Raw genomic sequence first — 10335 nt, 5'->3', positions numbered from 1 at the left:
CCATTTACACATTTACATAGGCTGACAAAGGAGTGCACGCACATATCATCACTGTTGTGATAGAACAAGAAACAAAATAGGAAGAATTAAATGGTACGGTAGACGCTGCTCCTCCTAGTATCCTTCTGCTCACACATCAACAAGTTAGGGATTAAACAAAGGAAGATAAAAGGAGATTCATCCAGGCATGGATGAACCAATGAAAGAAATATAAGTGCTCCAACACATCAACAAGTTTGGCCTACGAAATGAGAAATCACTTAACTAGCACCGGGGGCCTTCAAGGACAGATTAGCCTTTGTCCTCAATGACTGTGATGTCTCCCTGACGATTGAATGATCCGGCGAACACATGCGTCCATGAGACATCTTGTTAGCAGAAAGATAAACACCATTTACTTGACTTGACGATGCTACCGATGACGAAGAACGACATTGCTCCCAGACACGGCAGACTGGCGTTGGAAAGGCAATGTCCTCCCAAAACTCCTACGCCAACTCCTGCTCCGTCTTCCTCCTTGATTTATGGTAGAGCATGGTCCGCCGACACCATGTCTTCCATCCCCGAAGAGGACTGCATCATCCACGTGGGTCGCCACATGACGTGCATCGAGCATCTGCAGAAATGATTTGGCTTTTAACGGAACAACAACTATTCATTTTTTGCAGGTTTTATTCCGGGCTACAGCGCTAATCCGTATGTGGTCCTTACTCACTCCGACGGAGGCCAGGGAGCGTTTGGTTACTGGATCTCTCCGGTGGGAGATGGTAGTGCGGGATATCTTCAACCGGTTTGGATGGCGGTCATGTAATAGGATAGGCGATTAGTTTACCTATCTATCTTATGCCAGCCGGTTGTGGCTTTTGGGCCTTTTTTTTGTTTTTGTTGCTCTTTGTGAGCCAGCTTATCATTTGTTGCAGACTGCAAGACATTGTTGAACTACTTTATTTATTTATAAATGTGGCCGTATGCATCTTATTGATGCAGAGGCCGAGGAGTCCCCCATTTTCAAAAAAAAATCTCCATGGCGTCCTACCCCTCAACTGCGAAAACCCTGAAACGTGATATGGACAACAGAGAAAGATCCTAGGGTGCCAACGTCAGCGGCCACCGATTCGGGCAGAGGTGGGCGCCGATCGGGGCGACGCAGTCCGTGACCACCATCGACGATTCATATATAGCTGGTCTAGCCGATGATAAGTGTAAATTCAAATATTTGAAAATGTCCCATGAAAAAATTCAAAATATGTATTGGTTTAATAAACGTGGATATCAGCAGTACATCACTTTTTCTGAAGTGCCAGGAAATTAATTAATTCGGGTTAGTGGCAACGAGGCGTCTCTGCTTTGACCGTAGAGTGAGGCGAGTTAATGGTAGTGCCTCCCTCTTCTTTTTTCCCACCAAACGCAGCAGCTACCGTTCCCCATTCCACACCCCGTCGCAGCACTCTAAATTTCGACTGGCGATTAGTAGGCTCCTGTAGTCGGATCCAAGAGTTCATCGCCTTGGGGGTGGCCGGATCGAAGTTTTCTTCACTCAGGTAAGAGAATCGGACTTCGAGTTTGCCCTAGGCACGAGAATCCAATTGCTCCTCACTCCAGAATTTGACCAAACCCTTTTTTCTCTAGGGTTCCTCGCCTACAGAATTTGACCAAAACCCTTTTCCTTAGGGTTCCTCAAGTACAGATCCATGGAAGATGCTGAATCGTAAAGGCATGGCGGAGGTGGGCGATGGTTTCGCGTGATGGAGCTCAGATCCGGGCGTCGAGTCCGGCGCTCGCCGCCGCCACGCCGGGCTCGCTCCCGGCGTGGTCCCTCCGGAGGAGCTGATGACCGCCTCAGCACCCTTCCTGACGACATGCTCCTCCTGGTCCTCGCGCGCCTGCGCTGCGCTCGCAGCGCCGCGCGCACCGGCATCCTCTCGCGCCGCTGGCGAGGCCTCTGGACATGCCTCCCCGATCTCACCTTCCGGGACGTCGCGCCTATCAAGATCGAGGCCGTGCTCGCCCGGTTGGCTTCTTCACCTACGGTGCCCGCCACCCTCGACATCGACATCCATCCGACCCACTGCGCCGACGGTGCTCGCTTGGCCTGCCTCCTCGACGCCGTCGTGATGTTCTCGCCGCGGGAGCTCCGCATCAGTTACCAATTTGACAGCGACATGGAAGCGGTGGACCTGCACCCGCCCTGCTTCCCGCGAGCTACGTCACTCGAGATCCACTGGGGCGCCAATATCTGCTTCACACCGCTGCCGTCAGGCGAGTTCTCAGCGCTCGAGAGGCTGTCCCTCGGGGGCGCCAGCGTCATCGGTATTGACACCCTTATCACCCGCTGCCCGTGCCTGCGCATGCTCACAGTCATCATGCCTACATCTGGCATCAAGGTCCACTCGGTGTCACTGCAGACACTTGATGTCTTTAGTGACGAAGAGGTATGTATCAGTAGCATCGACATTGTGACACCCAAGCTTAAGCAGTTGGAATTGATATTCGACACCGACACGGACCTCAGCGTGTCCATCTCGGCGCCAATGGTGGAGGAGGTCATGTGGAGCCGCGGTTTTACAGAGACGACTCTTCTGTTTGGTTTTTGGCTTCTCGGGCACATGGCCTTAATGCCAGCATACCGCTTTGGTGACGGTTACTACTGGCGAGAGGAAGACACGCGTTCGGTGCATGTCCTCTATTTGGTGATATCGTCCACTGTACGTCTCTTTTCTGTCTTACCCATTGTACTGAATTTATACCCTTTAAAGGTTTGTTTCGTTTCATGCATGATATCCCGCCAAATTGTTTGCTTTTGCAGGATCAATTGGAGTTTGATCTAGACATGGCACACGAGGTGGAGTTTGCGCAGGAGATGAAGAAGCTTCCAGTAATCAACTTCTCTGTGCTCAAGCTATTAATTGAAACGCATGGGCATGTTTTCGGAGCACTTGTACAGCGTCTCCTAGGATTGGATCAGATTTGTGCCGTTATGAAAAGGCTTCTTGTTACAGCAAGTTCCATCTTGGTAATTCTCCTCCCCTGCTTTACATTTTGCAAACATGGTATACATGCTGTTTTCTTGTGGGAGACATATATACCTATTATATATGGTTCTCCCTGAACCCAAATTACTTGTCTTAGATTATGGTACACATTATAAAGTACTTGTTTCTCTTTTTCTTTCGGGAGGTGTACACATTACACCGTAAATGTTTTCTTTTGTATTCTCAGAGACATACACATTACAAATTACATGTTCTTCTTTTCCTTGGGAGAGGCCTACACATTACGTTGCATCTTCTTTTTCCTTCTTGATGAGGAAGCGTTGAGATAATGCCTCAACTCTGGACCAAAAAGAAAATGCATGTTAATACTCTTCTTTTGCTTTAGGGGAGACGAGCATGCCAGGAAGATTGTCCTTGTGACGAGCCAAAGAATTGGAGATGCCAAAGTCTCTCGTTGACCCGTCTTGAAGAAGTGCACATCGTCGGCTTCACTGGAGAAGATCATGGACATGATTTCTTAAAAATGATATTCAGATCGTCACCAATGCTTAACAGAGTGACTCTGCAACTGGCATATAACTTTGGAGGTTGCACCAAGAAAATCTACAACACTTTCTTGGCGTATCCTGATGTGAAGGGCTATGTCTATTTCAACTCCGGTGAACTGGTTCCACCACCATCTGATTAGCTACCATGCTCCATGATGCAACAAGATTGTTCTATATTTTGTTATCCTTATCTTGTATTTTTTTCAGTGACATAGACGCAACTATGTAATCTTTATCCTTACCTGGGCATTGGCGGAACTGATGCAATGACTTGAAAGATATTACCTTTAAAAGACGAGACCTTTTATAGTTCTTGTCAGTATATTTCATTTTTAGTTTTAGAAGAGAGTATTCCTTTCCATTTTTATGCTTGTTGGCTTGCTTTTGAGTGACCTGCTCACTACTAGGGACTAGTAGACTGCCCGTGTGTTGCCACGGGCTTTTTGAAATTTGTACTGGTTATATGTCAAATTTTATATAGATAGAAAAGATAGCCAATGACAAACGAAAAAATAATAAAAATCTACTTCGCTTTCAATGTATTTCCATAAAACAAAATGTAATTCGACCCTATACACAAAAGATTACCATATCTGATGCACAAAATAAAGAAGGTGGTACACAAACATTGAACTCTTTTTGTGCGCTACATTACAAATGATAATCTTTATTGTGCGCTGCATTACACATAATCTACCTTTAGCAGTATCTTTTTGAATGTCAAACAATGTTAACATATTGTCACCAGAGTTCTAGAGTTTCCCTTCCCGCTTTCTTCTAGGCATCTAATCATATTTGCCACATAGGCCAGCTTCTCAACAGTTGGTTCATTATCATCATCGTCACAGTTCATCACGTCTTCGGTTTGACCATCATAGAAAATAATTTTTGGCGACATTTCCTGTTTCGTCACCAGGGCTTATGTCACTAAATAGAGCAACTTTTTTAGTGGGCCACTGTCGGCAAGGGTGGGAAGAAGGACAAGTGGCAACACAGATGGTAGGCCATGTGTTGATATAAAGGACGTGGACCTAATGGGGTCTTGAGTCATGATTACTGGGATAGGAGCTTGTGGTGTTTTTCTCCCCGTTGCAACACAGAAGCTCTTTTACTAGTTGAATTCAAAGATAGAGGTCGAATATGGTTAAACTATTTCATATTTATCTTTTATTTGAAGCCTCGACCCCTTATTGTCTCTATATATATGCCCCACATTAGGACAAATCAATTCAACATAAATATTAGGGTTTCGATGGTTTTCCACTACAGGAAAACAGTTGTTTCACTAGTAGAAAACAGGGTTCCGTTTGGGCCTGGCCAGCCCATTAGTCCTGGTTCTTCATGAACCGGGACCCATGAGGGGGATTAGACCCGGTTCATGAGCCCAGGGGGCCAGCAGGGGCCTCGTGGGCATTGCTCCCGGTTCGTCTGGATCCATTTGTCCCGGTTCTAGGCACAAACCGGGACTAATGGGCCGCGCTCCTGGCCCACAGCCATTCGTATCGGTTCATGCCTTGAACCGGTGTAGAAGGGGGGGCTTTAGTCCCGGTTCATGCCACGAACCGGGACAAATAATTTGAATATATATACCCATCGCCGCGGCAGAGCACTCCAAAGTGCTCTGTTTTTTCAAGCCGGCGAGGGGAGGGCATTTGGGTGCTCTAGTTCACCTCCTATGCACATGAGGTGTTCGATGAAATGCCCGAGCCACACTAGTTAAGCTTTCTCCTCTCGAAGCTCGACCTCGGAGCTCCATTTTTCGCGAGATTTGTCTAGACTTAGCGGTACGTCACGCCCTGTCCCCGTTTTCACCGCCGTTAATCGCCCGCGCCAATCTTGTCGCCGGCACCACCGTGGTGAGCCTCTTGTTCTTATCTTCTTTCTGATTTGCTTACTTTAGATAGATACTTGTTTGATTTTCTTACTTTAGATAGATATTTGTCTTATTTTCTTACTTTTGACACACATAATTATATATAATGCACGCAGATGAACCGACAATGGATGTATGGTGACGGACACACCTCTGAGTACATTAAGGGCGTGCATAATTTTCTCGAAGTGGTTGAGGCAAACAAGCAGAATGGTTTTATGTGTTGTCCATGCCCTAAATGTGGGAATACGAAGTCTTACTCCGACCGAAAAATCCTTCACACCCACCTGCTTTACAAGGGTTTCATGCCACACTATAATATTTGGACGAGGCACAGAGAAATAGGGGTTATGATGGAAGATAGCGAAGAAGAACAGGACGATGAAAACTATGTGCCCCCTGAATACGGTGATGCTGCAACGGGGGGAGCTGCTGAAGATCAAGAGGAACCAGACGACGTGCCCGATGATGCTGCAACGGAGGAAGCTGCTGAAGATCAAGAGGAACCAGGCGATGTGCCCGATGATGATGATCTCCGCCGGGTCATTGTCGACGCAAGGACGCAATGCGAAAGTCAAAAGGAGAAGCTGAAGTTCGATCGCATGTTAGAGGATCACAAAAAAGGGTTGTACCCCAATTGCGAAGATGGCAACACAAAGCTGGGTACCATACTGGAATTGCTGCAGTGGAAGGCAGAGAATGCTGTGCCTGACAAAGGAATTGAGAAGCTACTTAAAATATTGAAGAAAAAGCTTCCAAAGGATAATGAATTCCCCGACAGTACGTACGCAACAAAGAAGGTCGTATGCCCTCTAGGATTGAAGGTGCAGAAGATACATGCATGCCCTAATGATTGCATCCTCTACCGCGGTGCGTACGAGGATTTGAACGCATGCCCAGTATGCGGTGCATTACGGTATAAGATCAGACGAGATGACCCTGGTGATGTTGACGGCGAGCCCCGCAGGAAGAGAGTTCCTGCGAAGGTGATGTGGTATGCTCCTATAATACCACGGTTGAAACGACTATTCAGAAACAAAGAGCATGCCAAGTTGATGCGATGGCACAGTGAGGACCATAAGAAAGACGGGAAGTTGAGAGCATCCGCTGACGGGTCGCAGTGGAGAAAAATCGAGAGAGAGTACTGGGCTGAGTTTGCACGTGACCCAAGGAATGTATGGTTTGGTTTAAGCGCGGATGGCATTAATCCTTTCGAGGAGCAGAGCAGCAATCACAGCACCTGGCCCGTGACTCAATGTATGTATAACCTTCCTCCTTGGATGTGCATGAAGCGGAAGTTCATTATGATGCCAGTTCTCATCCAAGGCCCTAAGCAACCCCGCAACGACATTGATGTGTACCTAAGGCCATTAGTTGAAGAACTTTTACAGATGTGGAATGGAAACGGTGTACGTGTGGGATGAGCACAGACAGGAGGAATTTAACCTGCACGTGTTGCTATTTGTAACCATCAACGATTGGCCCGCTCTCAGTAACCTTTCAGGACAAACAAACAAGGGATACCACGCATGCACGCACTGTTTAGCTGACACCGAAAGTACATACCTGGACAAATGTAGGAAGAATGTGGACCTGGGCCATCGTCGATTTCTTCCGACCAACCATCAATGTCGAAATAAAGGCAAGCATTTCAAAGGCGAGGCAGATCACCAGAAGAAGCCCGCCATGCGTACCGGTGATCACGTACTTGCTATGGTCAATGATTTACACGTAATCTTTGGAAAGGGTCCCGGCGGACTAGCTGTTCCAAGTGACGCTGAGAAACACGCACCCATGTGGAAGAAGAAATCTATATTTTGGGACCTACCCTACTGGAAAGACCTAGAGGTCCACTCTTTGATCGACGTGATGCACGTGACGAAGAACCTTTGCATGACCTGCTAGGCTTCTTGGGCATGTATGGGAAGACAAAAGATACAGCTGAGGCACGGGAGGACCTGCAACATTTGCACGGAAAAGACGGCATGCCTCCAAAGCAGTATGAAGGTCCTGCCAGCTACGCTCTTACCAAAGAAGAGAAGGAAATTTTCTTTGAATGCCTGCTTAGTATGAAGGTCCCGACTGGCTTCTTGTCGAATATAAAGGGAATAATAAATATGCCAGAGAAAAAGTTCCGGAACCTAAAGTCTCATGACTACCACGTGATTATGACGCAACTGCTTCCGGTTGCATTGAGGGGCCTTCTACCGAAAAACGTCCGATTAGCCATTGTGAAGCTATGTGCATTCCTCAATGCAATCTCTCAGAAGGTGATCGATCTAGAAATCATACCAAGGCTAAGGAGTGATGTGGTGCAATGTCTTGTCAGTTTTGAACTGGTGTTCCCACCATCCTTCTTCAATATCATGACGCACGTCCTAGTTCATCTAGTTGATGAGATTGTCATTCTGGGCCCCGTATTTCTACACAATATGTATCCCTTTGAGAGGTTCATGGGTGTCCTAAAGAAATATGTCAGTAACCGCGCTAGGCCAGAAGGAAGCATCTCCATGGGCCATCAAACAGAGGATGTCATTGGGTTTTGTGTTGACTTCATTCCTAGCCTTAAGAAGATAGGTCTCCCTAAATCGTGGTATGTGGGGAGACTTGACTAGAAAAGGCACGCTTGGAGAGGACTCAATAATATGCAGGGACGGATATCCTTGGTCTCAAGCACAGTTCTACAGAACTCTACCTTGGTGACCCCCGTATGTCGATGAACACAAGAACAGTCTGCGCTCCAAACACCCGGAGCAGTGCGACGACTGGATTACATGTGAACACATCAGGACTTTCAGAAGTTGGTTGGAAACACGTCTTAGAGGTGACAACATTGTTTGTGATGAGCTGTACTCGTTGTCCAAGGGACCATCTTCGACTGTAATGACTTACAAAGGATACGAGATAAATGGGAATACATTTTACACGATCGCCCAAGATCAAAAGAGGACCAACCAAAACAGCAGTGTCCGCTTTGATGCAGCAACCGAGAGGGGAAAAGGACACATATTATGGTTACATAGTGGACATATGGGAACTTGAGTACGGAGTAGATTTTAAGGTCCCTTTGTTTAAATGCAAATGGGTCAATCTATCAGGAGGCGGGGTACAGGTAGACCCACAGTACGGAATGACAACAGTGGATCTGAACAATCTTGGATACACTGACGAACCGTTCGTCCTAGCCAATGATGTGGCACAGGTTATCTATGTGAAGGACATGTCTACCAAACCGAAAAAAAGAAAAAATAAGGAAGCGAATACATCATACAATGAGCCAAAGAGCCACATAGTTCTTTCAGGAAAAAGGGACATCGAGGGAGTGGAGGGCAAGATAGACATGTCCGAAGATTATGAAAAGTTTCATGAAATTCCTCCCTTCAAAGTCAAGGCTGACCCAAGCATCCTGATAAATGATGAAGATTATCCATGGTTACGGCGCAATAAGGAAAGGACACAAGCGAAGAAAAAGTGAAGACTATCTCCACAACTATTATGATGATACAATGCCAACTTTCAACCTTTTCGTAATTCATTTGAAATGCCTGTTGTAACAGACAAGTTTCCGTGTGAAATCCTGATACTTTGAAAGAGATTGTCTGTTTTGTACATGAAGTGCATCCAGTTTTTGCCGTAACCCTCTCAACTTTCTTGCACATGCTATGTGGATGAAATGATGATACCATGCCAACTTTCAACCTTTTCAGAGTTCATTTGAAATGCTTTTATAAACTCTAATAGCAAAAGGAATCAACTAAAAAGCTTTTATAAACCTCTAGTATTTTTTAAACTAAAATTATATAAAATTTATGCAACTAAAATTATCAAAGTATTTTCTGTTCAAAACATGAAAAGCAGAAAGAATTATCATAAAGAATTTTTTGTTAGAAACTTTAGTAGCAAAAATAACAAAATCTGTTTTTGAATATAATGATAAAATGCAGTAATATTAAATAGCAGGAAAAAGAATCACTCAAAATATATTTTTATAGTGAAGTTATTCACAAACTAGTGATTCACACAAATTTCAAAGAATTAAAATTTAAACATTTCAAATTTGGAAACTAATGGAGTAACAGAAAGTTTATAATTATTCTGAGCTAAAAGCAAAAAGAATAAAAAATAAAGCAAAAATCAAAAGAAAACAAATAATTCAAAAAACAAAAAAAATACTGGAAAAAATGAAAAAATGCCGCCTAATGGGCCACACGGCCTGCATACGACTAGAAACCCATCTGTACATGGGCCAGGATGCAGGCCCGCAGGCCCAATAGGCCCAACATGGCAGTGACAAGGGTAGGCAAGTAATGCCTGCATATTAGAGAGGAGCTCAACACCTGAGCTGCAACGCAGCTTATAAACAGGTGTTGAGCTCTCTCAGCTAGCGACGTGGGACTAAACTTCCCACCGCACCGCGCCAGCACAAGGCATTTAGTCCCGGTTGGTGGTACCAACTGGAACCAATGCTCCCCTTTGGTCCCGGTTGGTGGCACCAACCGGAACCAATGCCCCCGGTTGGTGCCACCAACCAGGACCAAAGCCCTCTGCTTCCCGCCCTTTGGGCTGCTGAAAAGAGGCCTTTGGTCCCGGTTGGTGGCACCAACCTGGACTAAAGGTGGCATTTGTCCCGGTTGCTGTCGCGAACCGGGACCAATGCTTCGTCTATATAACTAGCACTTGTGAAAATTTTCATTCAGTTCGTCTTCCCCGCCCCAATGATGCCGCCAGGCTGCCCCTCTGCGCCTCGCCGTCGTCGTCGTCGCCCCTGCCTCCGATGCCATCCCGCGCCGCCCCGACGCTATCCCACGCCGCCCAGACGCCGTCGCCGCCCCGCGCCCCCGTGCCCCGACGCCGCCGGCCCTGCCTCCTCATCGCCCGTCGCCGCGCCCCTCACTGTCGCCATCGCCGTGCCCTGCTTCAT

General features: G+C 46.4%; 1 protein-coding gene across 2 annotated transcripts; it reads left to right on the top strand.

The window, feature by feature from the left end:
- Positions 1-1417: 1417 nt before the first annotated feature.
- LOC123089832 (F-box/FBD/LRR-repeat protein At5g56420) lies at positions 1418-3828 on the top strand. 2 transcript variants are annotated; one of them, XM_044511403.1, is made up of 4 exons: positions 1418-1541; positions 1672-2705; positions 2807-3013; positions 3379-3828. In XM_044511403.1, the coding sequence occupies exons 2-4, from the start codon at positions 1746-1748 to the stop codon at positions 3679-3681; spliced, it is 1470 nt and encodes a 489-aa protein (XP_044367338.1). In that variant the 5' UTR covers positions 1418-1541; positions 1672-1745; the 3' UTR covers positions 3682-3828. The 2 variants fall into 2 exon arrangements, with proteins under 2 accessions (XP_044367338.1, XP_044367339.1); XM_044511404.1 differs by having other exon boundaries at positions 3384-3566.
- The last annotated feature ends 6507 nt before the right edge of the window (positions 3829-10335 follow it).

This window comes from Triticum aestivum, chromosome 4B (assembly GCF_018294505.1).
Source record: "Triticum aestivum cultivar Chinese Spring chromosome 4B, IWGSC CS RefSeq v2.1, whole genome shotgun sequence".
Classification (NCBI taxonomy): Eukaryota; Viridiplantae; Streptophyta; class Magnoliopsida; order Poales; family Poaceae; genus Triticum; species Triticum aestivum.
The sequence above is the reverse complement of the archived record's forward strand: the minus strand, read 5'-3'. Positions and strand labels throughout refer to the sequence as shown.